This window comes from Hakea prostrata, chromosome 2 (assembly GCF_041222555.1).
Source record: "Hakea prostrata isolate BN-2017 chromosome 2, UWA_Hpros_2, whole genome shotgun sequence".
Lineage (NCBI taxonomy): Eukaryota > Viridiplantae > Streptophyta > Magnoliopsida > Proteales > Proteaceae > Hakea > Hakea prostrata.
In genome coordinates, this window is record NC_142601.1 from 6,830,464 (window position 1) to 6,857,635 (window position 27,172).

The 27,172-nt window shown below is 38.2% G+C and overlaps 1 protein-coding gene across 4 annotated transcripts; it reads left to right on the forward strand.

The window, feature by feature from the left end:
* The first annotated feature begins 1,767 nt into the window (after positions 1-1,767).
* Positions 1,768-26,837, forward strand: LOC149023512 (uncharacterized). Of its 4 annotated transcripts, none has more exons than XM_089144055.1 (19): positions 1,768-2,253; positions 2,908-3,011; positions 3,358-3,444; positions 3,533-3,608; positions 3,702-3,776; positions 3,857-3,910; positions 11,223-11,285; positions 11,413-11,529; positions 11,789-11,883; positions 12,065-12,267; positions 14,303-14,400; positions 15,510-15,613; positions 15,733-15,898; positions 15,994-16,116; positions 18,348-18,430; positions 23,335-23,464; positions 23,581-23,610; positions 23,817-23,887; positions 25,696-26,837. In XM_089144055.1, the coding sequence occupies exons 1-19, from the start codon at positions 2,215-2,217 to the stop codon at positions 26,510-26,512; spliced, it is 2,535 nt and encodes an 844-aa protein (XP_089000181.1). In that variant the 5' UTR covers positions 1,768-2,214; the 3' UTR covers positions 26,513-26,837. The 4 variants fall into 4 exon arrangements, with proteins under 4 accessions (XP_089000181.1, XP_089000179.1, XP_089000182.1 ...); XM_089144053.1 differs by having other exon boundaries at positions 25,693-26,836; XM_089144056.1 differs by having other exon boundaries at positions 11,226-11,285; positions 25,696-26,836.
* Positions 26,838-27,172: the final 335 nt, after the last annotated feature.

The window sequence follows — 27,172 nt, forward strand, 5'->3', positions numbered from 1 at the left end:
TGCTATGTTCCCCCTTTTTTTTTTTGTTGATCAATTATGTCCTTTCATTTTTTTGAAAAATTCGGTGATATTCAATTTCCTTTGGTTGAATTCGATTTTCCTTCGTTATTAGAATTTTATCCAATCATTTTTTTTGTGACGATGAGTTTTTTTTTTGTCCCAGTTTGGTACTAAGAAAGGTTAGATGCGGGGCCGGCTTGTGAAAATATAGAGATGCCACATCCGCTCCTCCGATGGCAAAGTCGATAAATGAACAGGATAGTAATTTTGACTCGTCATAGTAATAAAATCTACACAAGATTATACTCGTGAATGTCTTGAATGCTTACCGAAGGGGTATGTCTATGCTTTTATATTGTAAGTGTTACCTTTTATGTATTTGGTAAGTTAGCCCGACAAGAGCCGTTGCCTATTCGAAGATCTCGCCTTCGCAGGTATTGGGCCCAAAGTGTCCGCCACAAACCCTTAGAACAAGTTGACTATCCTTAACCCTGGGAAAGACACGCCTCATTTGGGATGTGCGACTCATCCGTCCCGAGTGGGTCATGTCCCGACTATGTGTGAAGCCCCACTGGGTCCATTAAGCTCGAAAGAAATGGGAGGTAGACAACGAGTGTCGCCAGGGTTGGACGGAGGACAACCAAATTATACCCGCAATGCAACCATAAAGATTCCGTATCAGTTCCATGTATAGTAGCTCTTTATATCTATCTTCTGGTGAATCTAATAAAACAGAAAAAAAAAAAAAAAAAAATCGTGGAACCCTTATTTATTTTTTTGGATAAAATCCTTATTTTTTTGTTGCAGATGAAAAGGAAATCGGGGCCTCTCCGCCTCAAGCCTCGATCGGAGGAAGATAGGAGAGTGACGGTTAGTAAGTCTCTACCCTTTCTCAAAAGTATAATTTTTGAATTGTTAACTTTAATTATTTGTAAAGAGAACCAAATATAATATGTATCATATTTTAACGAAATAACGATCCCTAAGGCTGCGTTTGTTTGCTGGAATAAAGGTAGGGTGAAAAAAAAAAATATCATACTTTTCTTTTGAATTTTAAAAGTATAAATTAATTGGTTGCTTGAGGTGAGAAAGTTAGAGACTTGTCTGGTGATGTAGGAACCCAACTTTTCTACTCCCAAACATTTTTAAAACTTCACAAAATGTGCTGGATTTTGTAAAAAAGTGTGGAAAAAAATGTGAGACTGTATCAAAACTTTTTCTCGCAAAATTCATTCTTTCATTCTCTCTTCTATCACCCCCACTATATATGGGACCCACATGTTTTATTCCTATTATTTTTTTTTCCACCCACATTTGCAAACAAACGCAGCCTTAAAGCAGAGCGCAACATTGACTTGAAGTTCGATACCGGAAATTAGAAGGAAACCGAATTTTTTTTTGTTTTTGGGGTTGGGGGTCAACAAGGAACCGATTCGAAGCTGTTGAGATCCTCTGCGGCTAGATTCTAGCGGGCAACAGACAGCATGTGTATTCTTAAGTCATAATAATTCAATACACATCAGGCCGTACCGGTTCTAATCTATCGGAATCCAAAAATACGTCAACAACCACTGTCTATCGGAATCTCTGTAAGCGGCAACACAAATAATTCAACATCACAAGCGCTCGATTTTCAAACAGCCCCTTTCCTTATTAGTTATTACACCACCCCCCAAAAAAAGAAAAGAAAAAAAAAAGCCCATTTTCTTTTCAAAAGTTTCGAGAAATGATTTCGGGATCTCATCGTGCGTGCCTTAAGACGTATAGAAATGTGTTAACGGGAAGAAAACCCTATAATCCTTTCAATCCCTATTTCTAATCAAATTTGGTACTTTTTATTGTTTTGAACTCCGAGTTTACGACCCTCTCTCTCTTTCTCTCGCTCTCGCAAACTCCATTCGCATTTTCTGCGTCACTGCGGTGGTTTGGGGCTTCCGATCTTTGTGGGTTGATTCTTCTCTCTGTTCCTGTCCCTGTCCCTCTCTCATTCTCGCTTCTCGACATAGAGAAAGCGGAGGCACTATTTTCTCTTTTCGAACTTCATTCAAGCTTTGAACACTTTCATACTGCTAGGGTTTTCTAATTTTCAAAGCAGTTTCGTATTCTTTCTGTTCCTCTCTCTGTGGGCAGATTCTCTGCTTCATTTGATGGTTTGACAAATCTCGGAAGCTTCTGTTAAGATACTTGTATTCCTGAGAAAATCGGCCTTCAAAAATGTTCTGGCGCATAACAGCTCTGTCAGCCTCTTCTCCTGTAAGTGAATACATGCTTAATCTCGTATACTAACGCAATTTAACGATTTGATGGATCCAGCTGAAAGTATGTTATAATCTGGAGCAATTTCTTGCTTGAGTTTGCTCTAGGTAATGCTTTATTTAGTATGCGAAATATAAACGTTGTGTTAGTGGGTAATTACTGATTTTGATTGCATCTTTCTAAGCTGTAATTCGTCAAAGGGTAATTTAGAGTTAGTGGTTACCAGGGAATCCGTGCACTTCTGCCTCATTGTAATTTCCCTTCATTTTTTTTTAAAATTTTCTCTTTTGATCTTCGAAACATGGTTCTCGGAGAGTGAGTTTGATTTTATCTGCCGTTTCTAGTTGTTGTCTGCTGAAATGGCTGTTGGATGTTACGTTTGTTTGGGTAGCCCATGGATTAACTTTTCATTGGTATCTATACTGTCTCAATTCATATACTGTTTTATGTGGGTTCTGCTTTAGTTTTTCCTAGGTTTTTCTGCTGTCTAGTTTTGTTTATCGTCTTTCCACCATTCTAGTTGGCTTCAGATCTCAATTTTTCTGAAGGGAGCTACACTGCTAAGGGGATTTTTTGCTACTTGAAAGATGGGAGGTGGTACCCACGTTGATTAACATGATTTCTTTTGATATTCTCTTATCTTCTTTATAGGTGGAATCAGTTTTAGACAAGGAAAACTTCACTTTGGAAGAGCTACTCGATGAAGAAGAAGTAATCCAAGAATGCAAAGCGCTGAACAGTCGTCTTATAAATTTGTAATTTATTTATCCCTATTTAATTCTGCATTTTGAAGGCAGCAACTATATTAGTTTCTTTCTTCCCTCTCCCTTATTCTGATAAAAATTTGGCCTTGTTTTTTTATTTCAATTGTATATTGCTTTTGTTGTTTTTCCTGATTGGATTAACTCCATTCTGATTTTCTTAGCTGATTGAAAAGCTTTACCTATATGCCAAGCTGGATAGATTTCTTACTGTTCCTTTGGTAGCAATATGAAAGCATTACAATCAAATTATGCTTCTTTATGTTGTTATTTTATTCCGTTTATTGTTTAGTAACAAGTAGGTTTATTGAAGTTGTTCTCATATAATTCATTTTATCAGTTTGCGAGATAGAGATCAGGTGAAGCAGTTGGTGCACTATATTGTGGAAGAAGCTCCGGAGGATGCTGAAAGCAAGCGCACTTTCAAGTACACCACTTTGACTTGATCTAAGATTGTTTTTTCTTACTACTTCATAAATGATGATATTATTGTTGTGTCATTTTCTCTTATCAAGGTTTCCCTTTATTGCCTGTGAGATATTTACTTGTGAGATTGATGTTATTCTCAAGACTTTGGTAGAGGAAGAGGAGGTACATGTTTCTTTTATGTCATTTTGCTTCTCCTTTCTGTTATGGATGTGTCATAGATGGGTTTTCCTCAGTTTTCTGACCTTGTGATTACAGCTTATGAACTTACTTTTCTCCTTCTTGGAGCCTGATCGTCCCCATAGCACCCTGTTGGCTGGGTACTTCAGCAAGGTATCATGTATTTTTGTTTCTTATTGGTTATGGTCTGTAGTCATGTGTGGCTGCTTATTATGATTGTTGTGCAATGGTAGGTTGTTGTATGTCTCATGGTGAGGAAGACAGTTTCACTTATGAGTTATGTACAAGTAAGTAGGTTTCTTTTTTCACCAGATAATTTTCCTGCTAATTTATTGTTATTATCTTGGGAAATTTATTATTTTGGCCGCATTTCATAGTTACTCATGGCTAGCACTCCATTGTGTTCAGTTGTGGAAGGAAAAATGCTGAACATTCTTTTTACTCCAATATTTTCATACTTATATTACTTGTGTTATTATACTAAATTTCGTTGATGAGTTTTTATTTGAACAAATAAAAATAAATATGCTACACAATTTAGTTGTCAATCTGCTTCTTCCTTTCAAACCTTATGTTTTTTGTTATTGGTGAAATATCAATTTGGGTGTAGAACCTTGGCTTAGAAGAAGCTCTATACCAGACTTAAGTTAAAAAAAGCAGAAGAAATAAGGCAACTTGGGTTTAAAATGAGTAAAAAGATCTAGTTTTTTGAAAATTCTGGCCTACAATTATTCACATCCATGGACTAAGCTTTTGCTTTTGGTTTTTGCACTGAGGAAATAATAATATCTAATTTTTTAGTGTTGAATGACTTATTTGGAAGCTTCGTTGTATATCCAGAATAGGTTGTTGCATGCTTGTAGTTCCATCATGATATTCTAAATTATATTAGCATATATGTTTGAAACATTCTTCCTTTCGAGATCCACCTGCTGATCTGTCTTGGTACCAACTGATGTATATTTGGTAATTGACCTTGGCCTTATTTGGTATGATTTCTATTTTAATTTCACGGGTTGATTTCTGTTTCAGAAATTAATTTGGTTTGTTTTTGTACCCTATTTCACTGGTACAGCAATCAGATGAAATAAACATCCTGAAATTGTTGATGAACTCTTCCGATTTTGAAATTAAAATTGATTTCATTGTTGCTCTTTAGTGAGTACATTGCTAATTTGATGGACAAAGCTGTAATATCATGTTAAAAATAAAAGCACTATCATTAATCTTCTCCAAATGGTCTCAACTCACATGCCCCTGGTAGCCCCCCATTTTATAGCCACTACCATCCCACGCTCTTGGCAGGGGCCACTGGCAACAACACTATTATAGCCCCATGGGCCTCTCACAAAGATCTATAGAGTAGATAGTCTCAGAAATTGAGCATGTATTTTTTATTCTTGAAATATTCCATTTTCATGCAATCAAAGTAATTTCGATTTCTTGACAAAAATCTCTCTCTCTTTATTATTACATGAATCCGATCTGAAATGTGAAATTGAAGCCATAGTGAATATGGTCGTTGTCCATGATTTGGACCACATTCGGCTACATTCACCCATATTGGTTTTGTGCTATGAAAGTCATTGAGCAGCTGTATTATGGAAGGCAAGGACTATCTTACAAGTAAATCAGCTCACATGGAAGATATTTTCCCAGATATGGGTTGGTCCCAATTATCAGTTGCAAGGAAGCTTACTTTCCAAGGGAACAAGCTGTCAAGGAGATAATTAAGGATAATTTTCTTCGTTGAGGAGACTAAAGAGTGGTTATCTTCCCAGATTTGGTGGCCCATGACATTGACAGCTTGGATGGTGTACTTTGATTACAAACAGTTGCTTCCTTGTGTGCGGTTTTCCAAGTTTATTATTTTAGATATTTTCATTTTCATGTTATAGTTGAATGGTTACGATAGAAGTTCTATTTTTGTTGGGATTGTTTTAAGATATTTTAAGGATAACCTAGGATGTGTTTAATTGTGGTTATAAATAAAGGGACAGGCTGATAGCCAGCCAATTTGATATGAAGAAGTATTCCGAGTTTTGGGTTGGTTCAAAAGAATCGAATCCTTTAATTGCTGTGAGAGACCCATGAAAGGCTCAGCCCATTCTATCTTATTCTATCTGTTATCTTTATTTTTTTTCAATTTCAGTGGGGAAGCTGTTCCCGAAGTTGCTGCAGGTCAGTTGTTAATCCTCTAGAATTGGTTCTTAATCCAACTGCGCTACATTATTTGCCATATAAGAGCTTTCTTCTTTTCTTGTGGCATTTTTGGACCTATCGTAAGCAAATAGCTCAATTGTCATTCCTTTTTTCCCCCCTCCAATTCCCCCTTGTCACAGTCCATCATGTGGTTCATAAGTGTGTTGCCACTATTGCCAACACAACTTTTAAAATCTTGTTTGTGTAAGGAGGCTCTATAGTCTTATCAAACAACTTTACTACCTCCATACACCAACCCAAAGGCTTTTGCCAAGCTTCTATTTGGATGCTGTATGGAACTAGAATCTCTGTAGTCTTCGTTTTTCTCATAATTTATGAGGCTCGGTTTATGTAATCCTGCATTTGTCCAAAGATGGTTTCTTTAGGTGATATTGTTTCTGAAATGAGCTAAAGGCTTTTACACAGGTAACATTGAGATAAATTTTCTAAGCCTGAAAGAACAATCATAAGAATCTCTACTTGGCCTGGTGAAGGGAAGCTAATTTGTCCAATTGGAGGGGTATTTTGCTCACTCCTGGTTGAATTAGTGCATGGCAAATTTTGTGGCTTTTCTTAAATGGATTGCAGATCATGGTTCGAACTTTGACCTTGCATTTTCTGCCCTCGAGTTTTGTGCAGAGCTGAACTTGGCTGTTTTAAATGTTGGAATACTAAGTGACTCTTTGTGTGCTTGAGTGGTTCCCTGACCCTATGGATTGGCCATATCTCAAATCTTGTTGCCAAATATCCCAAATTCAAACATATTGTCGGTCTATGCTGGGTCTTTTCCTGTAGGGGGTTTTTTGCCATACCATATGCTGATCAAATTGGATGTTGAACTTTGTCCTCTTAATGCAGAAGTGCTTGGAGATTCAGAGTGTGGCTTGATTCGTCTTTTATAGCATAGGTTGAGGTCTCATAGAGGAGCATAGTCTTTGAATTAAAGATTTGGGGGCACTGGGCAGTCGTGTAATTTGTCTGTTCCTGAAATCATTCTTTACAAGGCTGCTTGTGGGAACTGGTTTACATATAAATTAGGAATTTGAGGATTTAATGTTATTTTAGTTGTCCTATCTTGGATGTAAGCAACCATTTTAGCGAAAGAGCTGGCTTAAGAATCTAGATTGGAGACTCTATACCATGTAGGTATTTTTTTTTGTGCACCCACTTTGTACGAGTTGATTAATAGGTTCATTTTCGGTAGTAAATGACTTGGTTTTTCTGATTTGCTGATTTGGTATTTTTTCTCTTTTGCCTCAACATTTTCCCTTTTTTATTTTTTTCCTTTCATTCCCTCTTCTTCTCCCTTATAGAGTTACAGAATCGGATCTGGCATGATCCAATCTCTTAGGTAGGGGAATCTTTCTTGTTTCTCTTCCTGGGACGCCTCTCTTCTTTTTCTCCTTGGTACTTACCTTCCTAATTTTTTTCTCTTAATTGCTTCCTTGGACTCTCTTTGCCTCTCTTGACACCACAGCAACACCAATTGCAAAACTCAGATCTTAAGTTGACCAACTCTCGTACTCATTTTAACTTGCCTATTGACACCACCTATGTGTATTATTGAAAGAACTAGAGGCTGGGCTAAGATTGACATAGGAGAAGTTTTGAAGAAAGACATGCTTAACTTAGACCTTGCTCCTTGATTTCAAATAGAGCTGATTGTGTACCAAAGTCCATGTGGTTGGCCTGATTCAGTGGCTTTGATTATTGTGGTGCTGTTGGTGTAATGAACTCCTTTCTCAAAGTCGGAGGTTCAAAATTGAGCGGCTAAGGTGTGGTTTGTGATCGATACTTCAGAGTTTGTTTCATTGTAGTCTACTCGCCACTATACTGTGGCCTACCCATTCAATGGGGATTATTTTGAGTTGTTGCTGTGTATTTTTATCTTCTACTACGATATCTGAAACTACAGATACTGTAATCTAGCCATTAGATGAGGATGAGACCTACTGTTCTATATTTTACCCAATATCGCATTTATCGGCAACTTGGATCTGATCAAAAGTGAATGTACACTCGAAATGGTGCCAGAATATGGCCACATTTCAGTGAGGAAAAGGAAAAATTGAAGATCCTCAATTTTTTAAATGCCATTTTGTTTCAATTAGTGTTGAAACTGAAAAATTTCTACAAAAGTTTGGTGTTTCCAAAATTTTTGGCGTATTGTTATGGATCCAGTACAACGTGAAGGCAGATGCCCAGAATGGCAAGCTAACCCACCCCAAATACGCACCATAAGACAAAGCACGCTACTAACAATTAAACCTGGCAGCTGGGTATATACCAGACCTAAAATTTGACATGGAGTTTGAACTGGAACTCGGACTTCAACCCAGTAAAGCGGCTGCAACTTGGTCTTAAGTACGGTTCTTTGGGGCTAATTTGAACAAACAGAACCAGAAATTCCAGGGGGCACAAAAGTAGGATATAGGTATTATGGGTGTACAAACCAAACCGGCCAACAGGTTGGGTTCAACCCTGGATGAGTGGTGCAGGGGATGGTGAGAATCTCTTCTTCAATTTCCAACTAATTCTGATGGCTGGAAACTGAGTTGTGAAGGTTGGTTTTGAAACTGGAGGTTTAGTGATAATGTGCAACTTCCCTAAACCAAGGATGGAGTGTGGCCATTGGCTTAGTCAACCCTCCAAATCTCTGTCAATTCTGACTAAACTAAAGGTATAAGCTTCACAAGTTTCGGCATCAGCAATTCATAGGTGGAATCCTCAAGAGGCGAGCATTGACTGAAGTATTTGGAGACTTCTTGGAAAAATATTGAATACTTTCTTATTTTATGAATCCTACTTCTATTTTGAAACATAGCAAAGTTTAGTTTCTTTTTTCTTGGAACTTGAGAGACAAGCTTTTGTCTTTTATACATTTGTATGTCTTTTAGAAGCAAAGCTCGATGATCTATTGAAGTTGATTGATTGTTGCTTTGAGAAGTAGTTTTATTATGCATATTTGTGTGGTTGAAGGGCTGAGAGGCCTGGCTGGTGAGAGTCGAACTTCTTTTGATGCAGATCCAGCTACGAAAAAGTTCTCTTTCTGTTAGGAAACAATCTTGGGTTGGTAAGTGTATGGGTTGGGCCTCCACTGCTGGGTTCCTCTTATAGTCGGGCACTCGGGCTACTTAGTGGACCTAATATAGGTATATGAGTTAAGAGTACAAAATTTGTATTACTTAGTGTTCCCCACCCCCCCTCTCCAGTAATTCTGATTTCTGTTCGGTGGTACCAAATGTGCAATTATGTCCAAATTTAAGGTTTGGAGGGTTAGTTGTGTCCAAGTGTCCAAGTTATAGTTTTGCAAGGTGCCCTAGATATAATGGGTTTTTTTTCTCCCCCCCTCCCCTAGTAAGTCTGTTTTCCACTTAGCAGTTGCAACCGTGAAATTATTCCCAACTTTAGTTCAGGGGTATACTTGGCCTTTTAGCATTTATTTCCTTGCAATAACCTCCACAATTTAGAGGTTCGGTTAATGTTCAACTGTCCAAGTCATAGTTTCACCAGGAGTCCCTGTTATAATAGGTTTATGAGTTATTCTGCTTCTGAATCTCCGGTAATTGTATCTCATGCCCCAGGTATTATTTTGAGACGTTCCATTTATGAATCTGATCTCTTTTAGGACTCTCTTTCCTTTTTCTATTATGAACTATAAGGCTATGTAGCTCTATTTATGCTCCCCTGAGGTAAGAAAACAAACAGATTATAGATTTTATGCAGTCCTGGCTCAAGTATTTTGTTCCCTTTATTGTAAGCTTGGCTGGTGCTGAACTCTAGGACTGTATCAAGATTGGTGATTGAAGTCCAACCCTGGGATCCTAGTTGGTTGAGAATTTTAGTGGTTAACGTCCAAGAATGTTGTTTTAGGTTGTGGATTAGGTCTGTGTGTAATGCAGTTAAGAATGTTTCTAAAGGGTCGATTGAGCTTTAAAATACTTAATTTTGGCTTATTGGTGGGTTTTGTAGACATTAAGGCTCTTACTTTCGGGTTTATTGATGTAATGGGTCTAATTTATAATCCCATATAGTGGGGGTAATGCTGGTACAGAGGATTAATAGTTAATTTTAATATTAAGTCAATGCTTGAGTTAGATTAGGAAACTTATTATTAGATAGAATTTTGTTTTGATTTTATTTAACTTTTTTGAGCCTTTTAGAGTGATTAGGATCCTATTTGAGTCATATATGTAATATATTCCCCGATCAGTTAGGGGTGATTTGATTAATCAATATGACTTTCTATAAGAGTTCTGGTGCTGTTTGGCATTGCATATGGAATTGTTATCCCTTTCTTTGATCTTCTTTTCTTTTCTTTTCTTTCCCAAGAGTTTCTTCTTTCACTCAAGTTGCTATGAAGAATATCTTCAACAACAGGAAGTTGAATTATTCCCCACCGTAGTTCTTCTTTTAATATCTTCCTATTCTTCTAATTCCCCTTCTGTGAAAGCCCACCTTAGTGGCCCAATTCCTGGTCTGCATCACCATCTTCATATTAATTTCATCTATTTGGAATTTTGAATGTCTTTATAAAGATTTATGTTCTTGCTCCCTGTGTGGGATGAATGGATGATAGTTATGTAAATCCTATTCTGTAGTTAGCATCTGTTTGTCAATTTTGTGGTTTCATTTTCTCAAGTATACTGTTATAAAATCAAGTTTTTAATATCCTTTTGATTAGCATTATTTGTTTTTACAAAATTTAGAAGTACTTCTACTTATTTATCGTAATTGTTTTCAGCATTTTTTCCCCCAACATTTCGCTCAAAATTTTTCTCAGTTTCCCTTCTTGACATTTATAAGTGGTTTTTTAAAGCATTTCAAGTTGATATAGTCTGATCCTTATTGGGCGCAAACACTGATCCTGCTATTTAACCATGCACTGAAAGGCATGGTCGGGTTCTTTGTCCCTTGGACGTTCCTTTGTTAGCTTATTTGTTTTACAAATTTAGAGTACTTCTACTTATTTATCGTAATTGTTTTCAGCATTTTTTCCCCCAACATTTCGCTCAAAATTTTTCTCATTTTCCCTTCTTGACATTTATAAGTGGTTTTTTAAAGCATTTCAAGTTGATATAGTCTGATCCTTATTGGAAGCGACAAACACTGATCCTGACTATTTTAACCATGACACTGAAAGGCATGGTCGAGGTTCTTTGTTTCCCTTGATGAATGCTGGCTTTGGTATTCCAAATTTCCAATGCACTGACCTGCCTCTTTTATCCAATCTTTATGGAAAAATAGTGCCAGAGCATTGATGTAGGGAAATAAATTCAGAACTAGGGCTAGCTCAGACAAATTGATATGACTGGTTATGTAAATCTTTATGACTAGTTCTGTTTTTGTTTTTTATTTGTATATTTATTGTTTGCATTGATTGAGTCTTTTTTGCAGCAGGTCCATCAGGAAGTTCTAAGCCGGTTGGTTGATTTGATAGGAATCACATCCATTATGGAGGTTTGGAAATAAGAATATTCTGTTTTGATTTGAATGAGTTGTTTGATCATTTTGTCTCATGGATTGGGATTTAATTTTACATATTTTTTGTTAGATTATGTCTGCCTCACTGATTCTTTCGGTGCAGGTTTTGGTTCGACTAGTTGGTGCTGATGACCATGTGTATCCCAATTATATGGAAGTGATGCAATGGTTAGCTGACAGCCCTTTGCTAGCAATGATCGTGGATAAACTGAGTCCATGTGTATGTTCTGAAATTTGTAATTGTTGATTGGTTGAACATCTTTTGCTTCTATAACCATGTGGCCGCAAGCAGTGTGCTGATGTTTCCAATGCCACCTCTGCATTTTATTGTTTTTGTGCTTTTGTACTTCAGCTAAGCTAAGCAGAAACAGATTTTTTTTTTTAAAATTTCTATAATATAGTTCATTTGTACTATTTAATGTATTTGAACATTTGTCTGCTCACTGATGAGTGCTCCTTTAAAACCTGAAATTGATCAGAGTCCTCCTGAAGTTCATGCTAATGCAGCAGAAACACTTTGTGCTATCACTTGGAATGGTTCATCAGCTTTGGCTGCTAAACTTTTAAGTCCTAGGTTTGTGATTTTTCTTTTGAAGTTTGTCCTGTTTCCTGGTTTTTTTTTTTTTATTTTTTAATATTCATTTTTATAATTGATGGATCTGTATTAAGATCCTTGTACTTTTTTTTTTGGGGGGGGGGGGAATCTGAAGCTAATGTGTTGACTATACTTGGTGTTACTCTAAAACTATATGCAGTTTTGTTGGAAGAATATTTGATCATGCACTGGAAGATTCGCAGTCAAAGTCTGGCCTTATTCACTCACTATCTGTTTGTATCTCTTTGTTGAGTCCGAAAAGATCAGCTTCAACTTTGATTAGTTCTTTCAGAAGTCAACACTTATATGAACCACCTGTTCCTGTTAGTCATGAGACTGTCAGTGCCATGCTTACGAAACTGGGTACGTCAACAGCTCTCCGATCATGTGGATTTTTCGACATGTGATGTTGTTGTTATGTTTCTTTTTGGAGTGTACTCTGTTTTCAGAACATGTAATTACTCATGGCATACTCTGTTGTGCAGTTTTTGGCTGCCTCTTCTGATTATGACCATCGTTTATGGGTTTATATGAAATTTACTGCCCTGGCCATCACTTGGTTCAATAACATACAAATTGGTCTGCCAACATGATGATGTGAATTTTGAGGCTGACTTAGTTGTCACTTTGTGCAAAAATGCCAGAGGGCATCAGTTAGGCTTGTTTCTAGTCTTTCCTATGAGCTTCATACAATCCTGTGAAAGTGGGGAGGTTACTGCAGAAATTTTACATTTCTGTTTTACTTCTTTATATTTGGCTGAATGTAGTTCGAGATTGGTTAGAGACTGGTTATAAGTCAATATTCAGGATCTGGGTGGGTGAACCAGCAAGTGATGTAGAACCAGGACACATTGGAACTAGCCATGGAGCGCACCAGCTAGGACCAATTCAAACAAGCCAGCTGGTCAAAATAGAACGTCCCCTGCTCTGCAATTTTGGCCAGTCAACGTGGACTGCCACCATAGGCCAAAACATGAAGGAGGCCAAAACAATGTTCATGCAAACAGTGTCAGAGCCCATTATTTGGCATATCGGGTTTGTTTCATGGAGGATTTGTGGGGCTCCAAGATGAGATCACATGAAGATCTTATTCTTGAGAGATTTAGGATCTTGATTTACTTTCTATTTTGGTAGTTTCGATATTGGTTATTTATGCATGTGACTGAATCATAAAGCTTTTGTAGTTTCTATTTTTCGTGAGATTCAGTTGTCTCTAGTTACTAAGATATTAGTTTCTAATTTCAGTCTACTAAGTTTCTATTTGTAAAGCTTCAGCCAAGCTATAAATGGGCCCTTTAGTTGCAATGTAAGATCAGGTTTTTGGCAAAATTGTTTTATGGCATGGTAGCCTCAGTTATGGAGTAAAATCCATGTTCAACAGCTAAGGTAGCAGTGTGTAAGAGACCCAAGGCTGAATTAAAACGTAGAAGTACTGATGAGGTTTGAGATTTTAGTTTTGATTGTTGTCAAAATAAAAAAATTTCTGGTTTCAACCATGATCTGTTAGTTTTGGGTAGCCATTCAGTGGTCAAATGTTCTTATTGTCCTAGTTAAGCGTTGCCAAACAGTTGGTCAAATAGCTATATATTGGCTGATTTGGCTCAAGAATTCATAGAACCTTAATCAAGAATCACTAACATATTGGATCATTTCTTAAAAAGCACAACCAATATGTGTATATGTTACTTTGTATAGTTCATTTTATGCATTAGCTTAGTATTGGAGCGAACAAGTTCAAGGAAAACAACTAAAATATGCATCAAGGATGAAAAAAATCATCTGATATTATGCAATGTCAAAATGTTACAAGTGTTACCAGGGGTTAGATACATGTTTGCAAGCAAGGTTAAAACTACTCCCCTATGTCTCTACCACCTAAAGTTCTGAGAAAGCTCGAGACTTTTGGAGAAGAAGGGTTGACTTAGGTCACTTATGTTTTTGCTGATTGTGCACAAATCTTGCTTAAATGTGGAAATCTATGCCATGGAGCATTGTAGTAGCCTGCAACATGTTGTTCCACCATGAAATGGCGGTGTTTTGGCCAAAGAACACCAAATCAGTGGTATTGCCCCTTTCTAACAGGCGAAACAACTCAAGACTCACAAAATTATTGAGATCAATAATTGTCCCATTTCAAAATGCTGCTTTATATGCGACTTTTTTTTGTATCATTTTAGTCCAAATAAATTCAAAATAGAGTCCAAGTTGAAAGTTGGGTTGAAATTCTGCATAGCTAGTGAGTCAACCTGTGTTGCATTTTGACTTTGGTTGAAACTGTGACTTCTTCCTAGAATCTTTCTAGCCCATTATCTGTCATGATGGTTTAGGATCTCCTTTACAAGCTATACTTGTCTTATGCATATATCTACTTTTCCATCTATTGCATTTTATTGTGTAGGAGACTTGCTTAAGCTTTTGGATGTGTCCTTGGATGAGAAGGTTCTGCAAACAACATATGGGGAACTTAGACCTCCTCTTGGGAAACATCGTCTAAAGGTTTGTTTCTCTCTGAAGTACATAGGCGCTCTATATCTGTTTTGTGATACTCCCTTCATTTTGAAATGATCATTTTCCCCCTCTTCTGGAATTTGTGAATGACCTTTATAGAACAGTTCTCTATGTGTTAAACAATGTCAACTAAATCTCAAGATTTGATAACTAATACGGCTTTGTCAGAGCTTGATCAGATGGTGAATATGGTTTACTGAGTCACGGGTTCAGTTCCCAACTCCAAGCTGAAGAAAAGAGAGCACCCTTGGATTAGAGGAGGCACAATAATTGTCATAAATTCATTTATTTTCTGCTAATTTGGTACTAATCAGTTTTTACTTCTTTTGATCCAATTGGGGCTCTTCCAGTAGCAGTGGAATTCATTTATGACATTTCTTGTTTGTCAGTGATATCTAAAACCTGATTCATGCAGTTGCATGTACATGCAACATGGCTGGATTTGCATCGTATCTGGATACCTAGACAGACAAGCCAGGCTCGAATTTGGGTTGGGGTTAATAGGGATTGGTAGGGTTGTTTTGCATCTTTATTTTATTTTATATGATGGAAAATAAATGTTTCCACTTTTGTTGTTGGAGTCTACTTTTCAAGTTTCCTTGTTGGTTACTCCATGTAGGAGTGCTGTATGCTACCTCTTCTCTCTCTTATTTTCCCTAGCTTAGATCTGAGCCTTATAGTGGGTTCTAGGATGATTATTTGTTTCTCCCCTTCCGCCCCCCCCAAAATAAAAATATTTTGGCCCCAACCGTTGCCCACACTCTTTGTTGCTGGTGTAGGGATGAATCTGTACAGCTGAGATTGGCAGCTGAACTGTGTCGCACATAAGTTCAATCAACATATCTTTGCCTTTTAGATTTTAGTTGGGAATTTTTTTCGCAAGATCTAACTTCTTATGTATCACTGGAATGGGTTGTGTAGTCAAATCACCGTCCGAATTAGCAGCCTTGTTTTGTGCTTTGCAGCTTAAGTCTTTTACATGCCATGTAATATTTGGTAATGGTTCATCTTGGATGCCCATTAATCCTTCATTGAATGAGATACATTTTTGTTGCAGATTGTCTTTTTTCTCATTCCTATTTACTATTCAATTTCAGATTGTCGAGTTCATTGCAGTTTTATTGAGGACAGGCAATGAAATTGCTGAGGAAGAGTTGGTTAACTCAGGTGCTATCCGAAGAGTTTTAGATCTGTTTTTCGAGTGAGTGATGCTTAATTGTTTTGTGAATTTTCTTTGAAAGATTTTACAAAAAAAGAATTTCTTTGAAAGATGCATCATGCTCTAGTTGTGGTTATTTGCTCTATTGTTAATGGATGCAGGTACCCATTCAATAATTCACTGCATCATCATGTTGAGAGTATTATATTGTCATGCTTGGAGAGCAAGAATATCACCATAATTGATCATCTTTTCCGAGATTGTAATTTGATTGAAAAATTTCTCCAAGCAGATGGACTTCCCATTATTTCTGATGATTCAAATAAGGTAGCTAATTATGAATGTGGTTTTCCTTTCAGCTCATTTGTATACATCAGTCATCGTATATAGATAAATATCTATTTCTTCCCAAAACATTGCAGCCAACGTTAGCTGCTTCTGGAAAACGGGCACCTCGAGCTGGCAATATTGGGCATCTTACACGAATCTCTAACAAGCTCAATCAACTAGGACAAGTCAACTCTCATATTCATGCTTATCTGCAGGTAGGTGAGACATATGTATTGCTGGCATGCATCTTTTAAGGAAATTCATGCCTAAAATGTTTTAGAGGAATTCAGTTTTCCACTGAAGGTCCAATGCAATATTTCTTCAGCATCTCTGCATAAAGGCAATCTATAATGAAGTAACTAGGAAACGAGTGCCTACTAGGAGGCAAAATTTTTCGTCTACTCTTATTTTAGTAGGTTCTCTTTTATGCACTGAAGGTCCCATGAAATTCTTCAGTATCTCTTCTCAAAAAGCAATATATAATAAATAACTAGGAGCAGAGTGCCTACTAAGAAAGAGTATTTTCTTTTCATCTACTTCTATTTTAATAAATTCTTTATTATCCTTAGATCATGATATGGATTGGAAGTGTTATTAATCACACATGGAATAAAATATGGACAGAAGTTGAAGAAGCTGGATCCATTTGGAATGCAATCTTGGAGATGGCTATCCTTGTTATGTTGATCTTTAGGGGAATCTCAATGATCAACATACAGGATTAGGGTATCAATAGCCACATGTTCATTCCCCAGAGATTTTGTTTAATTTTTTATTCCCCCCCCCCTTTTTTGTGTGTTTATGTGGGTGGGTGAGTTGTTTAGAGGAGGTTGGAAAGTGTTGTCACTTTGAGCTTCTGGTGTCAAGAATTTTGATTCCGTAGAATCTCTAGTACCTAAAAATGTGGGTATTTTAGATACTTGAACATGACGTATGATCAACTAGCACATTTTTTGTCTGTTTGGTGATTTGCATGGCTCACTCAGGATGAACCTCTTAGCTAGACTGAGGTTTTAGAATTATGTGACTGCTCAACCACAGCTAGACCCAGGTCTTTCCAGCTTTCCATATGCCTTATTTTAGGGGCTCCACACAGTTTCATTAGACTACACAGCTTGAGCTCAGTTTCTTCGGAATCTGTTGGCTGCTTCAAAAGGCTATCATGTCTCTTCTCTAACCCTGCTGCTAGTGCATGTCAGATATTGATCTTTTTTCATTTACGGGGTTTTCTGTCTACATAAATTATGTGCCCCAAAGAAAGGAGTCAATAACCAGGAACTAAAAAGGACATCAGCAGGCTGTTAGGGTTTTGAAAGTTCTGCGGTTGGGGATTTAGGGGCTGTTTAAGGGTTTTAGGGTAAGGGTGTGGAATCTAGGGTAGTATGGATAAGGTTCCTAAAGTTTGTGACAGATCTAACTGTTAGATTGTCATTAATCTGACATTGAATTTTGTCTGTTGAAAAGTCTGAAAATCCCAGAAAATTCAAGGAAAAAAAGGTGGATGATATGAGATTTAGGGTTTTGGAGAAGAGAGGTGGAAACGGCAGGGGATGTTTTCTGACAAGCTGAGGGTTTGGAGAAGAAGAATTTTCATGAAAGGAAATCCAATCACTAGGCTGCTGCAATCAAATTTTGTTCAACATAAATTGATCTGTTTCCATGTATTTGGCTGCATTTATAGCCTACAATGAACAACTCATACTTGAGCACAACTTTGAAAGCAAAATAAAGAATGACTTCTAAAATAATTAGGACTCCTACTAACTGGGAATCTTCCTTGTCACAAGCTAGAATGATTCAAACTGCACAATAAGAGTAGGAATAGACTCCTGGAATTTTGGATGACAACTAATGAAATCCCACTTTGAAGAGGACTCATAACTAGACTAGGACTCTTACTTGACAAGGATTGATTTAAATCACAAAATAAAAATAGGACTAGAAGCCTAATAAAATTCTACACCTAACAAGACCAACTTGGACTGGACTAGGGCTGTCCAGAGTGACCAAAATGCACTTTTTGATGAAAAATACCCCACATTGCTGGGCTGGACCGTAGGATGCCGAGCAGCAACCCTAAGTCTTCTTTCGAGCCTTGGTCCTCTTGACTCCTCTCTTGGAATGGCCCATTATTTTATATCAGTAAAAGAGCCATTTTGATAATTTCTCTTGTAAATGATGCTTGACCCTTGAGCCAAAGTTGGGTCGCTTCTAGCCCCTTAAAAACTGGCTTTTCCAAATGAATAATGTAAATTATCCATTACTTGGTTGCTGGGTGCTAACAACTGTTTGGTATAGAATTGCTTTTATGTTAATCTCTCTTTTTTAATTGTTAATTTATTCTTTCTGCAGAACTACTTCCGCTTCTCCTTTTTGCCGGTTTATCCCAATCTGCTTTTAGTTTTGTAACCAAACCTTAGATGATTTCTTTTGGGGTTTAATGTAGGAGAAATGTGAATGGAATGAATGGCAAGGTACTATTCTCCAGGAGCGTAATAACTTGGAAAATGTCTACAGATGGGCATGTGGGTATGTTTCTCTTTTCCCGTCTGCACAATTGTATTGTCCTAAGTAATTGATTGTACAATTGTGATTCATGGTTACTTGGTTAGTGTGTGAATAGCTGTTGTAGTTATAGCTGATAGTGAGACTATGATATATTATCATAGTGCTGTGCACTGGATAGATCTTCTTGTCCTTCACCCAGCGAACAAATGTGGTAAATTGTAAAATGGTCTTTAAAGTGTTTAAGAAGCAGATATTAACAGAAGTAGCTGGTTTTCTTGTTAACTGGAAGGTAGCTTATATTTATATTAGCTGATATGTGTGGACATAAAGAAGGCCACAAGATATTTTTCTTCTTCTCACTCATTCACACACACAAACACGGAGTCTGATATTTTGATGTTGTTTTTGTTGATTTTTCTCTTAATCTTTTGGAAGAAAGAACCCTACTTGGTCTTGTAGGGGGAGCATATTTACACTCCCATGTGGAAGGTCATCACATTGGAATCTCCCAATCCAAGCCTTACATCTCATGTCTGGTCTTTAGACAATTTTAAATTATTATGTCTCTGTTTTATAAATATAAAACCTGCAAACCAATTAACCACTTACTTCATTGGGTAATTTAGTAGATATTTTTAAAATTTTAATAGGTAAGGATAGATGGCGAAGTTCAAAAAGAAAAAGAATTCTCTCTCTCTTTCTTCTATAATGTCTCATCCAAGAATTCAGTTTTTTCACATCCTGGACCTTGAGTTCTTTATCCCCCATTTTCTTGTAACATGAATTATGTTCTCTCTGACTTTTAGCTGTTAGTTAATGCTATGACTTCCATATATCTCAATTCATTTTGTTGAAGATTCAGTTTTTTCTCATTCAGGATGAAGAACTCAAGGTCCTCAATGTTTTTAGATTGTCGGTGGTCCTTGAAAACTAGAATAGGGAATAAGAAAAGAATAGCTCAAAATTAGATGATGAAAACAGAGAGCATTAAACATATTTTCAAAAGAAACTCTCTGAGATAGACCGTGAGAGATTACAGGTGAGGGTGAAAGATTTATTTATTTATTTTTTGGGGATAAGAGAGCAATAGTAAAACAAAAGATTGTGTAATTTATATTCCAAATCCAGATAAGAGAGAACATGAGACATTAATTGAACTAACCATAAAATCCTTACTTATTATAATTCAATTAAACTACTGTCATCCTTACCTTGATCTGAAAAAAAAGAACATCCTAGAGAGGATGAGGGAAGTTCAACCAAATAAATGAATTCACCAGCCTTCCAATGGGGTGTGCCCACACCGTATTCTTCCCCTATTTATGGCTTGGCGGTGGGGCGCCAGGACGTGCGGGGGGCGGAGGGCTGGGGGCGACGCTTCCTTCCTCTCGTCAGAATCCTCTCTGTGTGTGCCTGGCGTGGCGCTGGTCGGGGGGGGGGGTTCTAGGGGGGGGGGGGGGGGCGGTTCTAGTTTTGTGTTGCTCCTCTGTGATCTAAATCTGATTTACGAAAGGTTCCTGCAGTCTCTGTAAGTAGCAGAACATAGAATCTTGAGAAGATGATCTTCTGCTGTTTCTGCAGAGTAAACATTATCTGCTGAAACTGAAGATTAATAACAAATAACAGAAGACGGACGGAATAATGGAGAGTAAGTGGGAAAACGGGTCCTCAATAGGGAGAGATTTTGTCCACTAGCTATTGCTTTGGTGTTGGCAAAGACAAGTAGTCTTGCTTTATTAGGAAAAAGGATGTACCTCTTGATTGAAAGGCTGAACTGGGGTCAAAGGTCAATGAACCAGTATGTTGTATGAACCAGCCAAGTTCAAGTAGGTCATAATAGGGTGTGGGATCTAGTTGTATATATGGGTTATTTACATCTAAATCAGGTTTCTAAATCTGGAGTTATGGAGGACTGTTGGTAGAAATAGGAGCGAAGGATGAAATGGTAAATTCAGGCAACTGGTCGGGTGGATGGGTATATATTTGAATTGAGTCTTCCATTAGGTTAGGAGAATATTTTATTTCAGCATGTTCTAATGGTTAGATTTGTCTGGGCAGAACTCTCGCGAAACACATTGTGTAAAACCATATGGAAGCAAACAAGAAGAGTCGCAGGTTTTTGAAAGTAGCAGCTTTTAATTGAATTTAAAATTTAAAACTCAAATAAAAAGTGAAAGCTTGATTTGAGTGTCTAAGTTTGGTTTCCTGAATCCTGGGTCCCTGTTATAGATGCTAGGGAATCAGACTTTTGAATGTAATCAGCTATAAACATATTCTCCTTTTGTAGGGTATAAAATTGTTCTTGCGGATGAGCATTGAACTGCCCAGTCAAATACTTCTCACCATAGACATTCCCTGCTACTGCATCTCATCCTCATCTCCTCTCCACCATTCCCTGGCAGCTTGTACCGATTTTATTTGAGCCTTCCTGAGTTTTTTATCCTCTAGTAAATCAAACCAGTCAAAATAACAGTTAAGGGCGGCCCTCCAGTAACAGAATACCTAAGGATCCAGACTCCAGTGATCCATTAAACTCCTTGAATAGTTTGACTTTGGGTGTCTCCCCATCTCCTCTGATCCTTCCCCACATTAAATGAAAACTCCAATATGCTATTAAAGTTTGGTGGAGCTGTATTACAATGTGGTTTTTCTCTATGGGCATTGTTGGCTTGTATTTGTGGTCTGTTATAAGGAACTCCAATGTGGGAAATTTTGCTGACATCTTCCCTGCTCCTGTAACCTTCATCTTAGTATTATCTGCCATTAGGAACTCCAGCCTCTTGATAGCTTTGCTGTTCCAATCATATCTATGGCCACCCACAGGAACTCCAGCATGGGTATTCCTAGTGGCACCTTCCGCATTAATGTTTTCCACCACTCAAAACTATCTTATCCATTATGTGGAATAACCACTTGTTACTGCAATTGTAAGTAAGGTTGTTGGTAGGGATTTCCTTCCTCCCTATTAGGGTCTTTTCTCCAATCAAACAGCCAAATCGTGCTGCACTCATCATTGCTTGTTGGGCAGCTGCTGCAGCTTGACCTGTGATGATCTTTGGAGCATCTTTCTGTGTATTATTGCTGGTTCATTTGCAGAATGATTCCAATCTAATGTACTCTTACTGGTGTTAGGGCTGAGGGCATTCATGTTGGCATCTCCCATATTCCTATGGCTTTGGGACCTTCACATCTGGCTACGGTCTTGTTGCTTTAGTAACCAAGGCTAAGGTGGGATCACTTAGCTTGTAAATAGCTAGGAGCTATTTAGTCACTGTACTCTTCTGGTTTGTTCTGAATATATGCTTTTTACTTGATCTCTCCTGGCTCTTCCAAAGGAAGAACAACAATTTCTTGGCCGTGGTATGGAAACTGGCAGTTGTTTTCTCTTCTAGATTTGGTTCTTAGATACAGTGCTATCACTGCCACTGTCAGCAATTACTGGGGTAGTGCCATCACCTGGTCTTGACCTAGCATTAAACATGCAATGATGAGTCCAGTTTTTACCTTGGCAATGTGACCCTTCTCGTGACAGTAAAAATCCTCAGTTGGTTTGGTGTTGGTCATGGGAGCTCCTTCTCCCCCCCACCCCTATTGAGTCTGCACTGGAGGAACTGTATTTCGTGTAGGAGGTATGGGGGTAGTTGATGGTGTAGATGGTGTGGGGAGTGGTCTGTTTGCCTTGATTACTGCATGTTCTACCTGCAGATTGCAATAAGACAGCCTGTGCCTCCAGGCTTTCTCAAACAAATCCCTGAGATCATATATGTTAGTTGCACGAAAAGCAGTCTCAACATCATGGTTCAAATCCCTCAGTATGAAATGCTTTTGAAGTACTTTATTGTTGCTGGGCAGAAAGCCTAGGGGTTACCTTCGGCTTCCACTTGGTGGCAAGTCTTGGGACCTATATCATCCTGGCCTGGGCTTCATGCTGACAAGGAGTTTGCTTGTATCACTTACCATTACCACTAACGAAGCACCCGCACTTCATCACAAGGTGTCCATTGGACTAAGCACCAACCTCACCAGCCTTGATCAAATGTGAGAGAAAATTTCAACTGTATGGGAAGAATGAGCAATAAAAGCTTTTATTCATCTGATTGACACCTCATGGTGGGAAGCGCAGGTGGTTCGTCTAGTTCTATCACCTCTATCATTCTACTGTCAAGCAATCTGATACTAAATGCCTTCTTAATCAACCAGGGAAAAGCTTGCAGCGACATTGTTGAGATAAATTGCAGAAAGATGGAACTGAAGGCTGTTTTCAAAGATGAGAATCTTGAGTAAAACTTATGATTTCTTACCCATTCCTTTACCTTATATACATTTGATTCCGTATGTTATCTCCCTCGTGATTTTCTTTCCCTACCCCTAAGATATTTATCCCAATTTCCTCATACCATTTATTACTCCCATTCCTCTTAACCTAAATCCCATAAACACGCCTAAATGCTGGGACTGATTCATCTTTTTGTAACAGATCTTGGTTTGGTTCCTAGTTTCACTGTTCAAATCATGGCCTACACTGCATGCCTTGTTTTATATGGAGGAAAAATAATGATAGGAAAAGGTGGGGGGAATTATAAATGACTATAAACTCTTCTAAACAGTTCCATGAATAAGATAGGCCTACAAGAAAATTTATAAATATAATTTCAAAAAGGGAAATAACATCTAACTATTAAGTAATGAGCCTATTACCATTTCTATCAGCACTTAAGAAAAAGAATTAAGAACAATTTGAAAAATATCCTATGTATAATGGGAATGCATGGTCTTGGCAGACCCCTAAAAATAAAAAAGATCTAGTTGTAGAGATGTTTAATTTTATGTTGGATGCAATTTTTATGCTCATTACGTGTTCAGTGTTTTATGAGTGTCGCTGAGAGCTGAATCTTCCAAACTCTGTTGTTTGTTATTGCCAACAGCCGTCCGACTGTACTTCAGGAGAAGACACGTGATAGTGATGATGAACTTAATGATAGAGATTATGATGTCCCTGCACTTGCAAGTCAGGCATTTAGTTATAACATGTTTGAGCGTGAGGATAGTGGGGAGGTACTACATATTGGAACCAACCTTTTTATTCATCTATTTAGGTTGTGATGTGGGCACACTAGATAAATTAATGTTGCATATCATTTTCTTCTCCACTCGATGCTTCGTCTTTGCAGGTAAATGGATCCCTTGAGCGAGATGATGAGGTATGATCTCTCCGATTATTCTTTAATTGATCAATACAATCACACTTATTTGTTTTAAAAAAAAGGGTTTTCCTCACTGTTTGTTTAGAATTCAGTAGTGATAAATATATCCTGGAGATGAAGGCAGAAAGAATCATCATCTGGTAGTAGTATTTTTGGATTTCTTTACATGGAATTAACAATTTTGATCATTCTTAAAATTGCAGGATGTTTATTTCGATGATGATTCTGCTGAGGTGGTGATTTCATCATTGAGGCTAGGTGATGATCAGGGAAGGTTAGTTCAAATCAATTAGTAATCAGTACATTCTTGTTCAATAGGTGGTCATACCTAAACATATGGAGTCCATTCTCATAACCATTAAATTGGAAATAGCCGCTCTGTGAAAGAGGGGTACGGCTGCATAATTATGAACCTCCCAGAACCCCCAGTGGTGGTAGCCTCATGCATGGGTATTTTTTCAGGAAGCATCTTGATGATAAATTTAGCTGAAATATCTCCCCCCCCCCCTCCTTTCCCTATACTCTCCTGCTTCCTTGTTTCTCAGTTGCCCATTCAAGAATCTGCATAATACCACCACGTTGTCCATTTACCAAGCATTTAGGTTCTTACTAAACTTAAGGGATCAGGTTGCCTCTGTAGTCTCTATCCATTCTATATAATCTTTTATACTAGCCATCTTATTCCATGCATTGGTAGCATCTCCGTTATAGGCACCGTCACTCACCAAAGATCCTGGCCAGAATTGCATCTTTTTGCTGATCTCTATGAAATGCCTCACTTCCTCAATTATATTGAGACTTGAATTCCCCTTCCATAGTTCTTCTTGACTATCCCTTCCACATATGCCTTAGACCTCAGGAATCTACTCTCCTTTTTGGTCATCCACCTACTTTGCCTTAATTACCTCCTTCCTTTCCCCTTCCTCTCCTAAACTTCCAAAGCCTTTTCCTGGGAAAGCAACATTCTTCAGCTTCACCTTTCTAATATCCAAACCCTTTTTGGCCACCGTACCGTTTTCAAATCTATGAGATAGTATTACCTCTGGTCATCCTTCCCATGACAAAGAAAACCTCTCTGCAGATTTTCAGTTCTTCTACCACATATGTAGGCCCCAAAAATGTATTGGACCATTGGAAATGCCTTTCTGATGAGAGTTTCCTCCCCTAGAAAGAAACATAGCCTTCCATGTGGATAGCCTAAACTCCAGCCTCTCAATTACATGGTACCTAGGTCCGGGAACACTCTGATCTACCATAGGTTGAGGTTTCACCCTAAATCCAGACATAACAACTCAAAGATTCCACCTTTCGCACTGGAAACAGCTCAAGTTGACCTTCAACCTTGTTATTGCCTCGAAGGAACAAAACCAGCCTATGGGTTCCTGGGTGAAAATGTCCCTTCTCATCCAACTACTAAAGCCGTTATGGTTCTTTTGGAAAATAAAACATAAAGGGTGCTGGGGAACCTACCTGCCTTGATCCTCTTGTGCCCTTCCTCTTTGTTGTACAGTTGGTGCTTTGGTGGGCAAACACAGAGAAAAGGCACAGTTTGGTGAAAGTTCATCTTCATTGCCTCTTCTCTCTAAAGCCTATCCTTGGCTTCTCGGATCCCTTTTCAAACCTGTAAATCCACTAAGCACTTGTAGTCATCTAGAATATGTCCATTTAACAAATGGGTGCTAGCTGTCTTGAAATATTCTGCTGCCCCCGCCAGAATTATGGGCCTCTAATATTGTTAGCTCCTAGTCACCCTCCTTGGCTGGAAACAGAGTAATAAAATTTTCAGCAGCATTCTTCGTCAGATATCTGATCGTTGGATTACTCTATGACTTCTGGACCCAAAAGTTCCAACAGTTTTCATGAAGCCGGATTAGAGCACCATCCATGTCAGAAGCATTAATCCCCTCTCATGTCTCACCAGCACCCTAACTCCTCATCAAATGGTTTTGTACTTCTACCCTTCAAAATTGGTCTTAGATACATTTATTTTCTCTAGTTGATACTAACATTTACTAGTATGACTGGTATTAACTTAGCTTACCACTGATGGCTGAGGCAATCCTTTGTTTCATATTTCAGCAGCTTGTTCACAAATTCCAATTGGTTTGCTTTCCAAGAAGACAGAGTTGGTAATGAGCATCTGAGCACCTCACTCTCTGAGAGCATGGATGAGATTAATTTGAATGGAGCTGCAAATGGTGGTAGCAGCAGCAGTGATGATGAGGTGGTAGTTGGAGAGGACGAGGAGTTGGTTGATGGCATGGCTTCAGGCAACGGGGCATCCAGCTCTAGCTCCAACTTCCTTAATGGATGCACAGGAAGCAATCCTCCAAATAAAGGGGATGTAAACACTCAGGACGAAGTAGCAAGTCCGTCTGGTGATCTGAATTTCTTCCAGTATACTCCTTCAGACAACAATCCATTCAACGATAGACCATTGCCTGATTGGGTGGGATGGCAAGAATCTGTTGATCTGCAGATTGATGGATCTAGTAGGAATCCGTTCAGTGATTCTTACGTTTCAGATGTTGATGTTTCCGCCCCAACTGGGCCTGCAGGCAACTCTCTGTCAAATGGTGAAGTGAAAATACCAAATGGTACTAGCACCATCGATGCTAATGCCAGACAAACTGGAAATGAAGCCAGTCGAAGGTCAACTGTGCCTTCACTTTTTGAGGAAGATGTGGAATTTGTTGGTGTGGAGTTGGAGGGTACAGAGAGGGCAATGGAACAAGCACTGAAAGAGGGAATAGTTGGGGAAGCTGGGCCTTTGAAGAGGAATCTTTCCCCGAAGGCATCAGAAAAGGAGAAGTGCAACGAGGATGGGCCAGGGATAATTGAGTTCAATGATGCAAACTACTGGAGGGTTGATCAAGAGATTGCTGTTGTTCAGGAGTGAGAGTGTACTTTGTTGAAGCCAATGACCTTTTTGGTTATCAATGGTGGGAATTATGTCTAGCGTATGTTATGTGTACAGTAATCAGCAATTGAATGTTTAGCGTATGTTAATTTGATGTAGTCTCTCCTGTCAGTGATTGGATATTAGGTTGGAACGGTTATGTATTTCCTTAATGCTCTGTTTTTGTTCAAGTTGGTTTTGCCATTTATTGTTCTCTTGGTTCATTTTATATGAGTTTTGTCCGAATAGCGTCTGTTTTGGCATGTCAGTGTTCGTCTCTCAGTTTCACTTGTACTGCAACTTACCCCTGACCGACCCCCAAGGTGAGTTGTGTTCTGGTTTGGTTTGGGTTGTTTCTCTCAGAAAGAGGTTTTTTTTGCAGCTTCGTTACATATGTATCGTCTCTGGTAACTGTTTTACGTTCTTTGAAGATGGTGATTCCATCGTGCCATGCGGTATGAATATAATAGATTAACAGTGGTTGAATTAAAAATCGAGGATAGATGGGCAATGTAGTCTCATTCTTTATGTAAAAATTGTTCTTCTAAATTTATACAAAACAACCAAAATGGCGTTCTCAAACGGTTCCTCTATTAGTCCGTCTGCTTCCCCAAAAAACCTAGTTTTATAGAAATGAATGAGGCAAGGAAATCAAGAAGA